The 20,857-nt window shown below is 40.8% G+C and overlaps 3 protein-coding genes across 3 annotated transcripts in view; 2 read left to right on the top strand and 1 right to left on the bottom strand.

Moving 5' to 3' along the window:
- Positions 1–20,857, top strand: part of LOC134822809 (chitooligosaccharidolytic beta-N-acetylglucosaminidase-like) — a gene marked incomplete in the record, with an annotated part of 941,725 nt that overhangs the window by 785,481 nt on the left and 135,387 nt on the right.
- Positions 13,626–16,979, bottom strand: LOC134823743 (uncharacterized). The gene has a single exon (XM_063835277.1). The coding sequence runs from the start codon at positions 16,977–16,979 to the stop codon at positions 13,626–13,628; it is 3,354 nt and encodes a 1,117-aa protein (XP_063691347.1).
- The window catches only part of LOC134822812 (prefoldin subunit 1-like), a 112,423-nt gene continuing 106,190 nt past the window's right edge, over positions 14,625–20,857 (top strand). The window contains exon 1 of the mRNA XM_063834078.1: positions 14,625–14,628. The gene's annotated coding sequence lies outside the window, so the exon portion shown is untranslated. The remainder of the gene's footprint in view (positions 14,629–20,857) is intronic.

The following is a 20,857-nucleotide window of genomic DNA, read 5'->3' as shown; positions in this document are numbered from 1 at the left end:
GATGTCAGTTTTTGGACTTTGATGATACCGATAGGCCTAAATATGCTAAGAACTGTCATTGAAAAGAGGGATATTTGACCACCGAATGAACTGAAACAATCCCAAGAAAGCCACACCCATCACTGGGATAACCAATTATATCTTTATTTACAGTATGATTCCGCAAAGATGACTGAGTCTAAAATAGTAATGGTTAAAACAGGTACAAGTTCAGTTATTAGTTCCCCAAAATGAATGACAGTTGTTCAGAGCTTTATTGTTCAATGCAGACGTAAAATGTTGGTTGCCAGTGTCTAAATTCTTTAAAAAGTTTGACAGAGTTTAGGATAATGCTGCACAACCAACGAATACATCTGAAAACCTTTAGAGAGAGTTTGGGAATAATTGTTGTTCTACAGTCCTCATTGCACTAGTCGGTTTGTTGTCAGGACAATCTATTTTCCAATCCATTTTCTGGCTCTGTTCATTGAAGCGTTTTGAAAGATATGCAATAAATAGTTGTTAATACATGTCTCTTCATATGAGCTATCGCCACAATCGTCTACCAAATTGACGAACTGTGTCATAATCGACACACGATCGTTGTTGCAGAGAAATATTTATTTTGTTAAGTGTCACTTTTCTTATTTTTATTTAAAATGTCAGGCGATTCTTATTCTCTATTGGCAGGTTAAAAATCCTGTCCACGTATTGATTTTCAATCTTACATGAGTCATAGTTAAAGTCGGTCGCAAATGGACTAACAGGCTGCTCTTGCATTTTTTTCAAGGCAACTAAGATAAAGTATACATCTTCCATTATACGTTTGTGCAGTCTCCATGTCTCTGGTAAAACTTATTTATGGTAAAACGTCCGAGTCCAAATGAGGACTGGCAAGAAATCTTCTTTGACGCATTGTGTATATAGAGTGACCTTAACTTGTTACTCACTCCGGCAACACAAGTATAAGAAATTCCAATTGATTCTTGTTCCAATGGCGATGGGGTGTGTGTAACAAACATGTTCGGATGATCTAGTTGACCGTCAAACTCTTGCATGATCGCAAATGTATAACGTTACACTGATTCTTGGAACATTACATAATGGTAGATCTTGGGCCTGCATATGTAAAAATCTTCTTCACATTTACTGCTGTCAGGCACATAAACGAGACAATCTGCGATCCCCATGTTGGCCAGAATTTCTGGTTTCGTCTTCTCCTTTTAGACAGTCTTTACTTCCAGTCCATCAGACAAGAGATGGGTATGGGGAGTTTTGTGTCGTGAAGATATCGGCGGGAACTTGAAGACAAAAGTCATTCTGTACAGATCTTGGATGTAGCTCACTTTTATCGGAACAGTCGAATTTCCATTGCAGAATCGATGTTATGGACATTACAAGTTCGACTGGTTTGTCAGCTTAGGCTGTCGGAATCCTTAATCGCCAAACCTGGGTTCTGAAACGCAGGTGGCAAATTTAGACACTGTATGATGGGTAGCCGACAATATTACACGACACTACTCTCCTCTCATTATTGGGTTCCGTACAATTGGTTTGGTCCAAGTAGAATTTGCAGTATGGCAACAAACGGTCCACCATCAATTTGCTGCAATTTTAATACGTGATCGGATCAATATAGAACGATTTATAATTAAGTAGCGCAGGAACATCTTGTAAAATTAGGAAAGCCTCCGGTATGAGAACGATGATTTCTGGAATTTCACATTTTGAATTCGATATTGGATTCCTAATTGTTGGAAGGCATTGTTTGCTGATTTTTTGACATCTTCATTCAGTTTTTTTGGGGCAAGGGGTTTATCTGTGTAATCAAATAATTGTTGGCTTCATTTCATCGAGGTTTTATGTTAAATAAACCATTCCTGGTACCAGTATAGAGTTCTATCATATGGATGATTGTACTCGTTACAAACCAATTTCATCCTCACCACTTTCGCATTCAATTCGTGCTATCGCATATTTGTTTGCGCGCTCCACATATTGACATTATTACTTGTGATACTCTCACAAAATGTACCATAACGATAACCCCATTACACAACGCTTCATCATGACAACCATGGACTTCACATAATCCATTACATTGTAGTAAATTAGTCATACATAAAACCAATATTCCCAATAGGATCATCAAGGATAATGGATGAAAACATTAGGTGTTCTCCCAATTGGTTTCGTAAAATTTCTGTTACAAAAGATTTCGAATTGTATCCTGATCGTAACATCAGTGATAGGGGCCGTTTTTCTCGTCATCTATACAACCTTGATTAACGCGAGGATCGTCGACAGAGCTTTGTTACTTCGGGTAGCGGTAGTTTGCTGATGTTCGGTCGCTTACGTGGAGATATACGTAATATTTTGAGGAATCAATGCATTCGATGATTTCAAAATTTTCGTATTGTTGACAAACAATTTTGAAATATTCCCGTTAGTTTCGGCAATGTTACACGCTCCTGGAATAAAATTTTAAAGAATTAAGTATACAATGTTTGCTTCAAAAACCAGTGTGCACTGTGCAGCGTAAATCCTTTTCAGCCGCTAAAGGTTGTGTAAATAAGATAAATGAAATAAGTTTCCAAAAGTTCATTTTTATATACTTTAATATTCTATATTAATAATTATTAGACACAACAAATACAAAAGGAACAATATGCTAAGATAAATACTTAAAATATGACATGTTGTGGGACTTACAGGCTGTATATTGCAAGAAGTCCTCAATGTATATTTAGTATATATATTACCCGTACCGAAATGTCTCCTCTCCAAGTAAATAAGAACAGCTATCGAAATCAAATCAATTTTAGTTTCATCACAGGAAAAATTTGTCATCACTCTAGGAATGATCTAGCAAAATTTCTCATAGCTGAATTTTTCATTGTAATGATATTGTTCAGGCATTCTTGATATCTTTCTGGGGATCCTATATATTACAGTGATCCTGTGTTTGGAATTTAATTTATGATAACATTATGTGACTTGCACAATTATAATTCGGTTTATGTTTAACTTTTAAAGGACATTTTTTGTTGAATCAGTCCTCAAGTTGAAGTTGATATTGAAAATTACATGCCTTAGGAGTAAAAGAGGCCGTATTTTGGGTGCATCTTGAGAAGCGGGATTGAGGCAAAGTGAAAAGTTGTGTGATCATTAAAACCGGACATGAAATAAAATCAGACAATTTTTATCAAAGCCGCAAAATCGAAATTTGCTTCGTTAATTTAAGTACTTAGTCCACTGTTCATTGTCAAATAATCAATTCTAATAAAAAATTTAAGTCATAAGCTTACCCGCTTTCACAGAAGACATGTTTACATGGTTTAACATGGTTTAAACATGGTTTAACATGGTTTAAATGGTTTAACATGGTTTAACAAAATTTGTCATTAAGCATTATTTTTACAAACATGGAATTGAGACATTACTACGATGATCTGAACCATGGTAGCTAGTAAAGCTTTAAACTTGTCCTTCTACGAAGATGTTGAGGTAAAAGCAGAGGATACTGATATACTTTGCCTCCTTATTCATCATTTTACTGAGAATGAAAATGAAATTGTGATGACGACCAGAAACGGCTCACACTCGATCAGTAAAATAGTAAATGCTCTTGATGCCAACATAAAACGCATATTACTGTTTGTTCACAATTTCCCAGGATGTGACACGGTCAGCAGTATACATGGCTTTGGTAAGGTGAAGATATTGAAAAAGGCAGTATCTTTTCATGAGGAGGGTCATTTAGCATCATTACTCACTGTGAGAGTTTCAACAAATGAAGTAATTGAAGCTGGCCTCTCCTAACTCCTTGTTTCAACATATCTATGGAGATAAAACCAAGGCACTTGAAACTCTCAGATTTCTCAGCTTACAGCTACAGTAGAATGATAGCAAAGAAAAAACTCAACCCATCAAGGCTACCACCGTCTACATCCTCTGCAACTGAGCATATATTAAGATCATATCTTCAGTACCATAACTGGGTGACACTGGACACTGCAAGTCTAAATCCACTACATTATGGATGGGAGATGAGTTCTGAAGGATACTACCGGCCAATCCCGACTAAAGCTGCGATTGCCCCGGCAGGGATGCTCAACCTCATTTGCTGCAATTTCTCGGTGGAGGTTGAGAACCCTTGTAAGTACTTAAGGTGTTCCTGACGGAAGTATGGCTTTAAATGTCTACCTGCATGTGGCCAATGTCATGGATTAAGTTGCACTAATGCACTCGAAAGACAGGACGATTCAGGAGAATCAAATAACTCTGAGGAAATGGGATAGCCAGAAGTGACCTAATAGTTGCCAATCAAAGACACCACGCTAATAATTCAGGACCTTTTTTTACAGAATTTGATGTGATATGTATATTATTAACTATACTAATATAAGGATCAATTGACAATTGAAAGTAAATTTTAGAATTTGAATACTGATAACTAGACAATGTTTTAATTGTACAACAATTTTGCTAAATTTCCAAATTTAAGTAAAATTTCAAAATTTTAGTAAATTTTTGAGAGGTTAGCCTATAAAAATGAAATTATCTCAATAAGCAAAGATCTGACGACCCTGAAACACTGATTCGCCCCACATAATGTCACTATTGCGGTCATTTTGCACCCCCTATGGTGCTCCTGGGGGTCTTTATTACGATAGTTACGAGTTTTTCAAGTGCAGTCCTCAGGCTGACATACGCGCCTGAAGAAAATTGGCTGTAACTTTTTTTGCTCAACAGATCCAGATTGGAAACTCTTTGGGGTGGTTCCTGACACTATGGACAACATATTCCTGTAAAAATCAGCTTGTTGCAAATTTTTTCCCAGATGGTCCTGTATTAATGTTAATTGTCCCCTAAGATGGCAAGTACGTACGGTACAGGGCTTTAAGTACGTACGGTACAGCTACTTTTAAAGGTACGTACCGTACAGGCACTGTAAGGTACAATTTTTTTCAAATTTTTAGAATCAACTTCAGTGAATTACTTGCAATTTTTGATTAGTATTATCATCATAATTTTTGAGATAGAAGTCGAAAATAAACACAGTGGTTAAAACAATAAAAGATTTAAGAGGAAAATTTGTGTACCGGATCGCTCTTAACCGGTACTACACTACTACTACTTGTAATTATCGTTAAACTCAAAGCTTCATCCTTTTGTTGCAGTATACGAACAACAGCTTTTCAGCTAGCTCAGGTCGCAACCTTAATCTACGCTTGTCCATAATATACTCGTAATCTCTAAAATTGGTCTCACAAATTGACGAAGAACTTAAAACACTGAATACTATTTGGGCCAACTGTTTAAGCAGAAAAAGTTCTCCTCCAAAATATTTCCAGTATATTGACTGATTAATGAGCTTTGTACCTTTCAGCCTACTTTATTAAGTACGTACCGTACAGCTAATTTAAAGGTACGTACCGTACGTACTTGCCATCTTAGATTGTCCCTAACTATAGTACTATAGGGCCAGTGATAATGCAATTGTATTTATATTTGATATTGACTCTGATTAGTTTATTTGAAAGAATTGAGCCAAAATTTGAAAAAAAAAGAAAGTTCGGTCACTGGCCCTAGTTTGTTGGTCAAACATGGTTTGGCACAGTCAAACAAAGATTAAGTTCAAACAAACCGTCACAATCATCCTCGTCTGATCCGTCATTACAATCTTCTTCTCCGTCACACAACCATTTTGTTAGGATACAACCGTCACCATCTGAACATGGTTCTCTGCCATTCGCACAAACTGATTGAATAACAAGGCAAAATTAAGTTCACTATAAAAACATAGTTTTAGAGAGATTTATGCATATTTATCATACATAGATTTTATATGACTTGACCCAGAAGTACAAATATTTGCCGGTGAATTTCATATCAATACAATTTACAAAATATGTCTTGAGTTCTTTATCTTAAATGAAGTTGAAGTGATATGCAGGGGTGTAGGAATGATTTTCTTCATGGTGGGGCCAAATTCTAAATATTTTTTGGCGCTTCGCGCCACAGCCTAAATTTTTTGGCGCTTCGCGCCAAAGCCTGAATTTCGAGTTTTCAGATCCTGGCCTCACGACAAATCGCGATTTTTTCAGTTTTCCGCATCAAATTGCGCATTTTCCTTTAAATCTGAGGGCCAAATATCAAATTTTCTATAATTAGTATATGAAACCAATCAGTATCACATCCACAACCTTCCGAATGTAGGTATATAGACTTCAAAAAAACCAAAAAATATATTTTCGGCTCAGAATGAAACATGAACAAAAGTAATTTCCAGAAAAACTTCAAAAATTTTTGACTTAGAAAATTTTCGGTCCGAGTCATTCTCGATACATACCTCTGAAAGCAGACCTCCCGCTTCGGAGCTCGTATTGTGAAAGGGAGGCCTGCCTTCCGAGATCGCATTACAAAGGGGAACCCTCGAGTCCAAAATCTTATATTGAACTTCGAAAACCGAAAAAAATATTTTCGGCTCAGAATGATCAGGGTAGCATGAAACATGAACAAAAGTATTTTCCAAGAAAACTTTGAAAATTTTTGACTTAGAAAATTTTCGGTCCGAGTCATTCTCGATACATACCTCTGAAAGCAGAGCTCCCGCTTCCGAGCCCGTATTGCGAAAGGGAGGCCTGCCTTCCGAGATCGCATTACAAAGGGGAACCCTCGAGTCCAAAATCGTATGTTGAACTTCGAAAACCGAAAAAAATATTTTCGGCTCAGAATGATCAGGTTAGCATGAAACATGAACAAAAGTGGTTTCCAGAAAAAATTTGGAAATTTTTGACTTAGAAAATTTTCGGTCCGAGTCATTCTCGATACATACCTCTGAAAGCAGAGCTCCCGCTTCGGAGCTCGTATTGTGAAAGGGAGGCCTGCCTTCCGAGATCGCATTACAAAGGGGAACCCTCGAGTCCAAAATCTTATATTGAACTTCGAAAACCGAAAAAAATATTTTCGGCTCAGAATGATCAGGGTAGCATGAAACATGAACAAAAGTATTTTCCAAGAAAACTTTGAAAATTTTTGACTTAGAAAATTTTCGGTCCGAGTCATTCTCGATACATACCTCTGAAAGCAGAGCTCCCGCTTCCGAGCCCGTATTGCGAAAGGGAGGCCTGCCTTCCGAGATCGCATTACAAAGGGGAACCCTCGAGTCCAAAATCGTATGTTGAACTTCGAAAACCGAAAAAAATATTTTCGGCTCAGAATGATCAGGTTAGCATGAAACATGAACAAAAGTGGTTTCCAGAAAAAATTTGGAAATTTTTGACTTAGAAAATTTTCGGTCCGAGTCATTCTCGATACATACCTCTGAAAGCAGAGCTCCCGCTTCCGAGCTCGTATTGCGAAAGGGAGGCCTGCCTTCCGATATCGCATTACAAAGGGGAACCCTCGAGTCCAAAATCGTATGTTGAACTTCGAAAACCGAACAAAATATTTTCGGCTCAGAATGATCAGGGTAGCATGAAACATGAACAAAAGTAGTTTCCAGAAAAAATTTGGAAATTTTTGACTTAGAAAATTTTCGGTCCGAGTCATTCTCGATACGTACCTCTGAAAGCAGAGCTTCGGAGCTCGTATTGCGAAAGGGAGGCCTGCCTTCCGAGATCGCATTACAAAGGGGAACCCTCGAGTCCAAAATCGTATATTGAACTTCGAAAACCGAAAAAAATATTTTTGGCTCATAATGATCAGGGTAGCATGAAACATGAACAAAAGTATTTTGTTCAAAGTTTCAAGAAAACTTTGAAAATTTTTGAATCAGAAAATTTTTGACTTAAAAAATTTTTGACTTAAAAAATTTTTAGAAACCTAAATTAAAAAGTTGGCCCTTTTTGGCCCCTTGCCCAGATTTCATGGGGGGGGGGGCGATGGCCCCCCCCTGCCCCCCCGCTTCCTACACCCCTGGTGATATGACAAAGAGGAGCGGCAATCAGAATGGCTAAAGTACCATGCAGCCTTTTTAATTTAAGGGAAAAATCATTTTATTTTTCTGAGCCATAGATAGTTAATGATTACTACTGCTTAAAAAAACAGATCGATTTATCATTTAATAAACGAATTTTAGAAACATGATTTAAAACATGTGGATAAAATTAAAAACGAACGCTCACCTGTTTCGTAAGTCAGATGAAACAGCCAACACACGAGAGCACCAACAAGTAAATTCATTAATCTAAAATTAAATATTAAATCATAAAATATGCATAGTAGTTGGTATAACTTTGTTAAAACGGGCCTCGCTATGCTTATAGTTTATATAACCAACAACGCATGGAACATTGGAACCATGAGAACCGTGTTGCACGTCTCTGCACAGAACTCGTTATAAATATAATGTGGTTTTTGGGAAAGTTGTTTCCTTCCTCATTTACCCCATTTGCAAAATAAAATAGTACGTGAACCCACAATTTTAATCTGCACAGCATAACATACTATACTACAAAGCTCTTCCAGTGTACCACTCGCAATAACGACTAAATTTTAAATATTCCCAATAATAGCCTTACTTTTCCCGTTGGATAACATGGTTTCTTTCTGTACTGGTCTTACTGGTTCCCAATTATGTTATGGTTCACAAGCAATCAATTAATAAGGGGTTATTATATTAGGGGAAGTGACAAGCCGGACAACGGACAAGCTCGCTTGACCGTTGTCATGATATAACTCGTATTTCCAAGGATTGCGTGAGATCTAATTTACAAATTTTGGGGAAAGGGTAGAAACTAGATCGTACTGGGTACGGCTGTAAATATGGGAACGATAAATCGGGGTTAAACTGTAAGTCAAAGTCTATGATGAAGTTAAAAATGTATAAATGATCTGATTCTGAGTATGGGCAGGGGATGCAAATCTTCGCGTCCGTCCCCTCCGAGAAAACGGGCGCAATTTTTGTTAAAAATACAATTGTATGCTCCTAGAACTCACAAAATCTTAAAAGCAGTTTGTGATAATACGTGATGCAAATTTATATCCCCATCGACGTAAGGCTCTCCAAGATGATGAGTTATTCGATCGAAGCTAAGAGTTGCAATCATGAGAAAGTATATTTATATATATATTTGATAGGCAAGTACAGTCAAGCTTCGACTCCAACAAGTGATGAGTTCTTTTGTCTACAAACGACACAGTTGTTAACTACAAAAAGAAGTATTGTAGCTCGACGCACAATAAAGTTTGACAAATACTAAATAGTTTGACACATACTAAATATAAAAGTTCGACAAGCCCTGAACTATGTTGATACATGGACGGTAGTTCGACTCGTAGGGAAGTTCGATAACAGTACTACGGTCAGCCTACACAATCTAGAAGTAGAGTAGGATAAGTTATCCGATAACCTACTGTGCTACCATCAAAGGAACGATCCCTCAATTTCCACTAAGTCACTGGTCTTTCGACAGCGTGCATCGTGGGAAGATGTTAAAAATACCAGTGGCTCTGGTTAAAAAGAAATCACGTATGCACAGTGAATTAATCAAAATCTACAAAGTCCCTAATTTCCCTCCTGGGGCTCATCAGTCATCTTGCAGTACAGTCACACAGTTTCAGGAGTTGGAGAATAGTACTACGTTTGATCAAACGGACTAAACATATTAATACTCATGCTAAGATATTTCCATTTCTTTCTTTGGACTTTTTGACAACCGATGCAGTTACTAATACTATCAGGTATTTAAGTTTGGAAATCAAGTACGAAATTATTTTGGAACTTAGTTTTCAGGTAATACTGAGGGAGGAGGAGGAGGACTGAGGAGGAGGAGGAGGAGGACCCAGGAGGAGAACTCAGGAGAAAGAGGAGGATGAGGACTCCGAAGGAAGGAGGAGAACTGAGGAGGAGGAGGAGGAGGGTGACTGGGGAAAGGACTGAGGAGGACTGAGGAAGAGAAGGAGGACTGAGAGGAGGAACCAGGAAAAGGAGGAGGAGGACTGAAGAGGAGGACTGAGGAGGACTGAGGAGGACTGAGAAGGAGGAGGACTGAGGAGTACTGAGGAGGATGGCTGAGGAGGATGGCTGAGGAGGATGACTGAGAGGGAGGAGGAGGAGGTCAGGAGGAGGACCCAGGAGGAGGACTCAGGAGAAAGAGGAGGATGAGGACTCAGAAGGAGGAATGAGAAGGAGGAGAACTGAGGAGGAGGAGGAGGAGGACTGAATGGGAGGAGGAGGGGGACTGGGGGAGGACTGAGGAGGAGGAGGACTGAGGAGGAGGATGAAGAGGAGGATGATGACACAGGAGGAGGAGGACTGAGGAGGAGGATGAGGACTGCAGAGGAGAGAGAGGAGGACTGAGGAGGACTGAGGAGGACTGAGGAGGATGGCTGAGGAGGATGACTGAGAGGGAGGGGGAGGAGGACTCAGGAGGAGGACTCAGGAGGAGGACTGAAGATGACTGAGGATAAAGATGAGGAGGAGGACTGAGGAGGAGGACTGAAGAGGACTGAGGAGAAGGATGAGGAGGAGGACTGAGGAGGAGGACTGAGGAGGAGAACTGAGGAGGATGAGGAGGAGGACTGAATAGGAGGAGGAGGAGGAGGGGGACTTGGGGAGGACTGAGGAGGAGGACTGAAGATGACTGAGGATAAAGATGAGGAGGAGGACTGAGGAGGAGGACTGAAGAGGACTGAGGAGAGGGATGAGGAGGAGGACTGAGGAGGAGGACTGAGGAGAAGGACTGAGGACTGAGGAGGAAGAGAAGGAGGATGAAGAGGAGGAGGATGAAGAGGAGGAGGAGGACTCAGGAGGAGGAGGACCCAGGAGGAGGACTCAGGAGGAGGAGGAGAACTGAGGCGGATGACTGAGGAGGAGGTGGAAGAGGAGGAGGAGGAGGAGGAGGAGGAGGAGGAGGAGGAGGAGGAGGAGGAGGAGGAGGAGGAAGAAGCATCTAAATGTTATTTCCATTTTTGTTATTTTTTGTCCGTTTTTGTCCGTTTTTGTCCGCTTCATTATTTGTTCGTTTTGAAAATATAGGTACCAAACGAACAAAAACGGACAAAAATCATGATCCCCCCTGGCCTGGCACTTACGAACCAGTTGCAACAAACGCTATAATTGCTCCAGAACTTCTATTTTGAACCTTATATGTTGTAACTGTTCTGTCGATGTGGAACAGGCCTGTTTGACTTTCAGATGTTCATGTAGGAAATATGGCTTCAATTGTTTGCCAGCTTGTGGACGATGCCATGGTATGAACTGCACAAACATTAGACATGATGAACCTGAAGAACAAGCGAATTTTGATTAATATTAACTGTGTATTAATAATTGTCATGGTATTTACTGAGAATACACATTTTAGATTAACTGTATTTGTTATTTGTAGATGAGTTTTTAAATAGATTTGAAATCAGCGTTAAAAATAATTTGGTGTATTTTTTTTCGAAATTTCAATAAAATTGAGAAAAATTTCGAAAAATTCCACTTATTTCGAAAAAAAAGTTCCAATCGTTCTGAAACTATCATTCGCCTGCCATAATGTGGCCATTGCGGTCATTTTGCACCCCCTATGGAGATCTCAAGACCTTCGACAGCCGAATAACCAATATTAGGGGTGGGGCGTATGGGTTCCTGGAGAAAAATGACTATAAATATTTTTGCCCAAAAGTTTCGGCTGGACGGTTTTTTTTTGTGGTTCCTGGGACTATGGACAACACATTCCTGTAGACAAACCTTTGTTACGAATTTGTTCACAGATTGACCCATAAACAGCAATTCTTGCCCTAACTATAAGATGTCAAAAATAACGAAAATCATAATTAATTGTAAACATGTTATTGAATATTGATAATAATCTCATAATCACTTTTTGTTTTCAAATATTATACTGCTAATCAGCAGCTCACCAATCATGATATTATAATTGTTACATATCAATCTATTGAACTAAATTAGATTAACGAAATCGAATTAAATCTCCAGGGGAACTTTCTAGATTTAACACCAAAAATTATTATCGCAAAAGAAAAGGAGATCGGCCCCTCGATCCTAGCTTGCTAGGTTCGCCATTGTTGTGTTGTTGTTGTTGTCATAATCACTTTTTGTTTTCAAATATTATACTGCTAATCATCAGCTCACCAATCATGATATTATAATTGTTACATATCAATCTATTGAACTAAATTAAATTAACAAAATCGAATTAAATCTCCAGGGGAACTTTCTAGATTTAACACCAAAAATTAAAAGGCGTAAATTACCTTGCTCTGCGCCAGGCCCAGAGCAAGGTGCTCTGGGCGACTGGGGCTGGCACGATTTAACGATATGGCGACTTAACGTGAAATTTTGATTACACCCATAAGTGCTAAGTTTTTCTATAGTCTAGTTTAAATTCCAAATAAACTTTTCTCAAACATTTCTCCTGGAATTTCCAGCAAATCGGGATCAACTGTATCGGATTGGGTAAAATTTAATCATTCGGCTGCAGAGTAAATGCTTCAATATTTTAACGAGTACAAAACTAGTAAATGTTATCATAATCAATCACACCTTAAACGGAAACAATATAAAAGTTAATATCAATTAAGATGATTGGAATTTGGACTGTTAAAAATCAAAATATCAATTTGACAGAACTTATTGTTGACAAAAGCTTGTTATTATCGTATAAAAATCTTATTAGTTCCTTAGCTGTAGAAAACGTTAGATTTGGACGAAATGAAGGTTAACAGAAAGTCATGTTTAGCTTTTCAGATTCAAAGTCAAAACAATATAATTGAACATTTTTTGAACATTTTTTTGAACATTTAAAATATAATTTGGAACATTACAGTAACGTTATTCAAATCTCAAACAGAAAAAAGTATATTTCAAAGCTTTGTGTTTTGATCATATGATTATGGGTGTATAGTGATTTTGATTGCATAAATTTGATTGGGCAGTGATGGTGAGTGAGAAGATGATGGGAGTGCCAGCCAGTAACTCTGTCAAATGAACAGCCCACTGAGGAGTGGGTGAGCGCAAGCGCGAGAACGGCAGAGAGGGTGGCATAAAACGGAATACACGGCCACAGAAAAGACACAGAAACTAAGCCGTGCGCGGTAACCAAGCCAGTGTCTGAGAGCTAGTGTTGCCCGGTAGGAGGCATCCAAAAGAGGTGCCGTGGTGAACTGTGGAGGCAAAGTTCGAATGCAAGGCGAAGCAACTCAAACTGATGATGAAGAGGTAGACTGAACGGGAAGTAAAGAAAAAGGAAAAGGAAGGATCCAGCTGAGGTCTGGCTCATGTCAGGAAGTGATGGAAAGCTCACAGACAAAATCATCCGTGGCTGTCTACCCCGTACGTAGGCAGTGTCCGAGATTTCAGGCATCAGGATACACTGAAACAGTGCAGAGCTGATTACGACCAGGGTCCTCACGGATACCCCGCCTCGGAGGTCGAGCCAATGCCCTGCTTTCGATACTTATGTCTACTGGTGGAACCTTCATATTTTCTCTACTAGCAGTCACTGTAACCCTATCACTCGGAAGGCCCCACAGCTCCTACATGGACGCACGGCCGGGAGCCCATGTAGGGATAAAAGTGAACGCAAGCCCTCCATCACATCCATCACAGATTCAAAGCTGGAAGGAAAAAAGGGAGGAGAGGAAGAAAAAAAAGAAAGAATACAAAGAAAGAAAACTGAGAAAGGAAACTAATTATCTGCTTTCAGACTGTCTTTGAAGTTGAGGGTTAGTCTGTAGATCTTGTTAATGGTGCTGGTTGAGAGTTTGATCAAACTTACGTCCTCATCACTGGGAGTATCCTTGCAATCAGACTGCGACATGAACGTGGAGGCAAGATTGAAGCTACCATTACCAACATTGTTGAGTAGGTTTCCACTGAGATTTTGAAATTTGTCCCTAGGACCTTTCCCTAGGGGGCAGAAATGGAGCATATGATTCTCGTCCTCGATGAATAGCTGGTTGGTGTTAAGCTCGCAATAGTTGCAGGTCCTTTCATCAATTGGAGTTTTGTCATATCTCCCCCTTTCAATTCTAAGGTGATGAGAACTGGACCGAATCTGTGTGGTTGCCCTTCTGTCCTGAAAAGACTTAGCATAGGTTAGATATGGCTCCCATGCAAATTCTGTTTTGACTTCACTGTAGAATGATAGCTTTCTAGAATCTTTCACAAGAGAACCCCAGGAATCGCGGAACTGTTTTTTCAGGTTCTCTGTGATTAATTCAGGGCTGCAGGAGTCTGCGAGTGAGGTTGCGTTCAGCAGCGACGATGAATTCCTTTCAAGGAGGTCGATGTTGTTGAATGATTTGATGATTGATTCGATGCCTACAAACCATGACAATTTGAGGTTAATCTGCTCAGTCATTGCAGCTTTGACTAGTTGTGTAGAGGGGAGGCTCATAACTCTTTTGAAATATTTAGTACTCAGTTTCAACATTTCAATAATGATTGGGTATGAGCCAGTTTCTCCCCAGGCTGTAGCATTGACTGCCCTTCTGTTTATACCAAGAAGGTATTTTAGGTGTCGTAGATGCACTTGCTCAAGTTGCTGTTTAGCGATGTGAGAGACCGCATGATCAAGATTGTGAAACTTGCTGAAGCTAGAGAGGACCTTATTGACGGTGGGTAGAACCGGGGCCCAAACTTGACAGCCGTAAAGTAGAATTGGCTTAACAAGGGTGTTAAATAATTTGTTGAGGCAGGATGCATCAACGAATCTCCGGTCTATAGTGCTTCTCAAGCTGAAGTAAGCTCCAAGTCCTTTTCGGTATAGAGAGTCAGTTGCTTGCCGAAATTTCCCTGTGCTGCTTATAATAATCCCAAGATAGCAGTAGCTGGAGACCATCTCGATATCTCTTTCGTGAATGGAAGGACGCCAATTTGGAATGTCTGGTCCTTTACCATTGAAGACCATGAATTTGGTTTTGGAGATATTGATTTCCAGACCCCATTCGTTACAGTAGTCCCCAATAATCGTAAGCAACTTTTGGAGGGACTCAGCATCTAGGGCAAGTATAACTAGATCATCAGCCCACGCTAGGTGAGTCACTGAAAGTCCAGCGAGTGTCGGACAGTTCGTAGTAGCTTCGTTAAGGAGGTCAGAAAGCTTTTTAAAGTAAACTTTGAAAAACTCAGGGCTAAGTGGGTGTCCTTGTTCAGTTCCTTTAAGGATCTTGAATGCTTCACTGATTTTACCATTCATCTTAATATGACCCTCTGATTTGCTGTACATGTCTTTGATGATGTCGTAGTAGCCACCATTGACACCATAGCAGGCTAGTTTGAACATGAGAGCTTGTCTGCAGACTAGATCGAAAGCTTTGCGAAGATCAATGAATACTGCATATATTTTACTTTTGACTTTCTTGTATTTTTCTATGGTGGACATCAGCGTAAATATATGGTCATTGCATTGACTTCCTTTGGTAAAGCCTGCTTGGTTGGGTGGATCAGGATGTGAGATTTGGCGGTGATTAACGAGCCGAGATAGCAGCATCGTAGAGAGCAGTTTTCCGATACAGCTACAGACTGCTATTGCTCTATAGTTGTCAGGGTTCCTGATGCACCCTTTTTTGTGAATTGGTGTGATCACACTTTTGCTCCAGAGGTAGACTCCTGTCTCCAGGCACAGGTTGAAGAGTTTGAGGAGGAGCGACCTCATATTTACGCTCAGACCCCGGAGCATTTCGTTGCTGATGTGGTCAAAAGAAGATGCTTTGCCCGATTTGAGTTCCCTTAGCGCAGCGTTCAGCTCATCCAAAGTAAATGGGCTGTTCAGTGACTCATTAGGGGCAGATCCCTCGGATAGGGCGTTGGTTTCTTCGAGGAGAGCTCTTTTAGTGAAAGTGTCTACGGTTGGATGATTGTCAGAATATAGCTCAGAGTAGAACTGATGGAAAGAGTTGAGTTGCTCCGTTTCAGTTTGGACTTCTTCCTTCTTGTAGTTCTTAAGCTTCTTGAAATCTCTCCAGGATATAGTTTTACCGTTTTTAATCTTCTTGTTAAGGCTATTGAAGAAGTCATCCCTTTTCTTGTTGACAATCTTTCGATATCCTCTAGAGTTGGCGCGATGCCGTGTTTTGATTCTCTGGTTATCAGGATTGTTGTCGACAATTTTTATTGACCGTTTGAAAAGGCGTCGTGCAGTGTGACACTTGCCGTCAAACCATGAGGCGAACTTAGGTTTTGGATTCTTAGTTTGTTTAGAGATATCGAACTCTTTTTTAGCGACATCGTTTATGAGTTCTGTAATATGCCTATTCAGTGCTTCAACTGCCTCATGGGTTTTTGGAGTGGATTCGACATCTTTGGTCAGTTGGGAGATTCTTTGAATGAACTCAGGCTGTTCAAATGATTTTGTGAAGTTGGCTAAACCCTCTTCTGTGATCTTGTATCGAAAGGGAGCTTCCTCGTAGATACTGGTGGGAGCTTGACTATTCCTTTGAGAGGCCCTTCGTCTATGCCAAAGGCTGAGTAAGATTGGATTGTGATCGGAGAACAGAGTGTGTTCACCCACTGAGAGGCTCTTGACACGGTGAAGAAAGGATGTTGATGCAATGAAGTAGTCCACTACGCTGTTTCCGTTCCACTTGTAGCATGTGTATTTTCCAGCAGAGTCACCGATGGTACGTCCATTAAGGATCAGGAGGTTTTGTGATCCACAGAGGTCAAGCAAAAGGTTTTTGTGTCTATTGGTAATTTTGTCCTGGCTGTTCCTATTTTGAGATATAGGTGCCACGTCAGGTATAACCATGAAGTCGGAAGACCTGCCAGTTTCTGGAAAGAGCTCGAATTCGTCCGCTCTGTCATACATATGAAAATCTGGAGCTACTCCTATCCTGGCATTAAGGTCACCAAGAAGTAATAGCTCATCACTGGGGTTATTCTTGATGCTGGTTATTTTTTCCTGAAGGACATCAAAGTTTGCCTCGGAGCAGTTAGTGCGGTTTTTCTGTTTGCTATTTGTAGGTGGGATGTAGCTATTGACAACAAAGGTGTTGAGATTGCTGTCGGGATCAGTGATTTTAACAATGACAATATTCATTGTATGGTCCGCAGTGAGTGTGCATTTATCCAGAGAGCAATATTCCACAATTGTGTTCCTAACCAAAGTGGTTACTCCTCCTCCTTTACCTGATTTGCGGATGTCACTATAGGATTTGTATCCTTTCAGGGAAACTTCGCATCCGGTTTCTTGGAGGCAGATTATATCATTTGGACTGATGATTTTGACAAATTCGGGATCCTCAACTTTGTTTCCGAGCAAGCCATGAATGTTTGCAACATTCCAGGAAATTATACCGTTGACGATGTTCATCAGTCAGGTATAGAAGATGAGAGAGGCAAGAGGAGAGGAGGAAAGAAGAAAAGAACTCGGAAGACTTGGAGGAGCTGAGAATGAGAGACTAGAATTCAAGTACGGTCCCTGCTAAATGTACTATTGAGACTTGTCTTGAAGTTTCCCATGATTACTCTGATACCTCTGTCATTTAGATGAGGTTGATCTGGGACAAACAGATAGTCGTGTGGGATATCCGATCCCCCCGGGTAGAAGTTGTTGTTTCTGTTTTCTCTTGATCTCATCCAGAAATCAGCCTTTTCACTGTCATCTTTAAGATTTCTGATTGCCTCTGTGATGAGTCGACTATTCTTACCCCATTCCTCTCCAGGATGGTCGCGGAGAAAGGGGTGAGAGATGAATATTTGGCAGTGTTGTGAGGTCTGTCTAAGAATCTTTTCAGTAGACTTGATTAATGACCCCACCACAATATCAGCCTTGTTGCCTTCCTGGATGTCCCGAGTACCAAGGTGAATGTACACTGCATCTGGATTGAGGTTTGAGATCTCTTCTACTGTTCGTTCGAGGCACGAGTCAAGTTCTTTCAAACTTGGCCTGTATATTACAGAGACATTGTACCTCTTTGGAAACTCGTCAGGTTTAAAGCTTCGCATGGTCGAGTCACAGAGGAGAACAATTTTCTGTTGGCGCTGTACTGGGTTACTCGCTCTTTTGGATCTCCCTGTGCTGCGAGGAGTTGTTGCACTTTCTTTTGTGATTATCTTGCCTTTTTGTCTGGGTTCTAGGTCTTCTCTCCTGTAGGAAGACCGTCCCTGATTAGGTGACAGCCCGGGGATGTCACTGTTAGTCCGTGTGTCAGCTGGTGACCTGGGGATATGTCTCACATAGCTTTGGCTAACATTTGGAGCTGGGTCTGCCTGGTTGTTTCTGAAATTTGAGGCAGAGATGATTTCATGGATTTCATTGATTTTTTCATTCTCTTCCCTTTTGAAGACACTCTGACTCCAAACTTCCAGATCCTTCTTTACAGACATAGTGTCTTTGAGGGTTTGTGTGAGCCCTTTCAGACCTATTTCAGATTTCTCCAGGAGCATGCTGGTGTCTTGGGTAGCTTTTGACAGATTTTTCAGTAGATCTGCGCCACTTGAGCATTTTGTTGCTACCTGGCAGCTCCCGGTTGATTTAGTTGCAGGGGTCATCTCAGTTATCGTGAGTTTTAGCTCTTTAATCTCGGTTTTTATTTCGGTAAGAATAGAGCTGATTGACACATTAGACCTTTCCATCACTTCCAGTCTATTCTGCACATCACTGAGTTGCTCAGATGTAGCAGCGGAGAGATTATTAGGGTTCTTCAGGTGTTGAGTGATTCTCTTTTTCCTGATTTTTGAGCTTCCTTCACTACTCAGTTTGAGGAATCCGAGTTCCTTTGTGAGTTCGTTTTCTGTAACTGATTCGAGTGATTTGATGTAAGTTTCAAGTCCTCGAAAACTTAGTCCAGAGGTGGTGTCAGCTGGAACTCTTTTTCTCTTTGTTTTGGATTTCTGCTGGGTAGAGGAGTTTTTGTCCAGCTGCGATCTTAGGAAGTCCTTAGCGTTGGGCAGTGAGCTAGTAAAACAGAATTCATTAGGAGACACATCGTTGTTTGGAACTGGGGCAGTTTCGGAGAGTGGTGGTTCAGGGGAGTAAGAGAAGAGATCTCCACTTGTGTCCCGTGACTGTTCGGTGTCCCTAGTTAGGTATCTACCTAGTCTCTGTCTTAATAGAGCTACAGCACCATTGTTTTCCTGGTTGCATGCAGCAAGCTCCTCCTTCGCGTCTTTCAGTTTCATCTTAGTTAATATCACACTTACAGCAGCATAGCTGGGGGGTGAGTAAGGGTCTGCTAAGAGAGTTTCTGTTCTAGTTTTCATATCATTCAGAGAGTCGCTACTAGATGTGGGTTGATCCATGGCATCCAGTATCAGAGTAAAGTCAGCTAGGGTAAGCTTATCCAATATTTGTTGGTATATATGTACTTGGCCCATTCTGAAGCTTAGAGTATTACAGAATCTGGATGCTCTGATGCTCTCATTGGGAATGTCTTCACTGTCCCATGACAACGTGCCGTCAGGGTCTATTTTTGAGCGAAAGAAGACAAGTCTGAAAGAAGTTCTTGCATCGGTTCTTTTAGAGTTATCAAGTCCAACCCCTGACCGGACCTGGTGACGTTTGAGTGCATCTTTCGACAAGAATACTGCTGCCCCATGATCCGGAGAAAGCCTCCCTGCTTCAACTTTATCAAGCAAAGTTCCGGAGTGTGCCTTGGGTATGACATCGATAGCATTCTGTTCACCCAGACAGAGGATTGCCAGTGCGGAGTTTTCCTCTGCATATGAATCGAGCTCGGGGGGAAAGACTGTTGACTCTGGTGTGTGTTCATTCATTTTGATCTTTTCGACCAGACAGCTGTTGAGAGAGGGGTTCTCATCGATGCGATGATCGCTTATGATTTGGTTCATGCACTGAAGTAAGATAGGTACTTCTTTGAATTCCTTGGCATCATATGTGTCCCATGATTTGTTCGGGTAGTAGCGAGAGCTGAATAGACAGAACTCACGCTGGTGAATTCCATATTTCCTGAAGGATACTGTACTGTCTGTCGACCAGTAAAGGATGTTCGCAGGCTGAGTTGGGAAGAGAGCTTTGCAGTGGAATATGTCTCGAGGGGGCTCAGCAGAATGACTTCCTGAGCTGACCGAGGTGTATCCTGGAGATGATGAGAGGTTTCTCAGTCTGATGATAGGGTCGTTTAGCCCTGTTATGATTGGTAGCGTATTTAACCGTCTTACAGTTGTTATTTCATCACAAAAGCTGAGATTATCCTCCGTTGGTGTTAATCTGCAGCGTAGGTCCTCTTCCGACTCTTCAGGTCCAAAGTTGAGTTCTAGCTTTCCGGAGCAAGCCAAGGTACTCGTGAGAAAGTTCTTATCTTGACTCTGGATTTGGTTTGAAGTGTAGCCATCATGTTCACTGTTATAGTTAATAGGGTGATTGGAGCTTTCGGGCTCCGTTTCCTCATCCTTGTTATCCTGATCGGGTGAGAGGCTGGTATCTTTAAAGGATTCTCTACCAGATTTTTTAGGGTCATCGTCGTCATCATCACTGTCCCCTTTGTCCTGGGGGCCGCTTGACGAAGAGTCCTGTCCTACACTGTTGGGAGAGTTTCCACTTCCGTTTTCACCTTCCTGACTTGAAGATTCCCTAGAATCATCTTTGTTAGTTGGTGTTGAGGCGCAGGAGCCCTTTCTATCTGCATGAGATTTACCATCTGGTACCAGGAAGCATACTGTGCTAGCAATTGATTTCCGAAGAGGAAAACTAGTGTTAGAACGGGGAGAAGAGAGGACAAACGGAGATGGTACGCTGGCACTGAACACAGGCTTACAGACATTGGTTTTTAACTGCTTTGCGCGAGCGTGATGCTCACTTGAGCTGTCAAGGTCAGATTGTTCGCGACGGTTGTTAGTTATGCGGTATTGATCTGACTTGACCTGTCGGCGGTGATCGAAAATCGCAATCCAAAGTTGGCGCGGGTGTGCACTAGACTTTACCAGCTGGCACTTAAGAGATGTTTCTAAAAGTGT

This window comes from Bolinopsis microptera, chromosome 11 (assembly GCF_026151205.1).
Source record: "Bolinopsis microptera isolate Bmic1 chromosome 11, MBARI_Bmic_1.0, whole genome shotgun sequence".
NCBI classification, from domain to species: domain Eukaryota; kingdom Metazoa; phylum Ctenophora; class Tentaculata; order Lobata; family Bolinopsidae; genus Bolinopsis; species Bolinopsis microptera.
The sequence above is the reverse complement of the archived record's forward strand: the minus strand, read 5'-3'. Positions and strand labels throughout refer to the sequence as shown.

Coding starts and splice junctions, on each gene's coding strand:
- LOC134823743 (XM_063835277.1), bottom strand. CDS start 16,979: ATGAATATTGTCATTGTTAAAATCACTGATCCCGACAGCAATCTCAAC.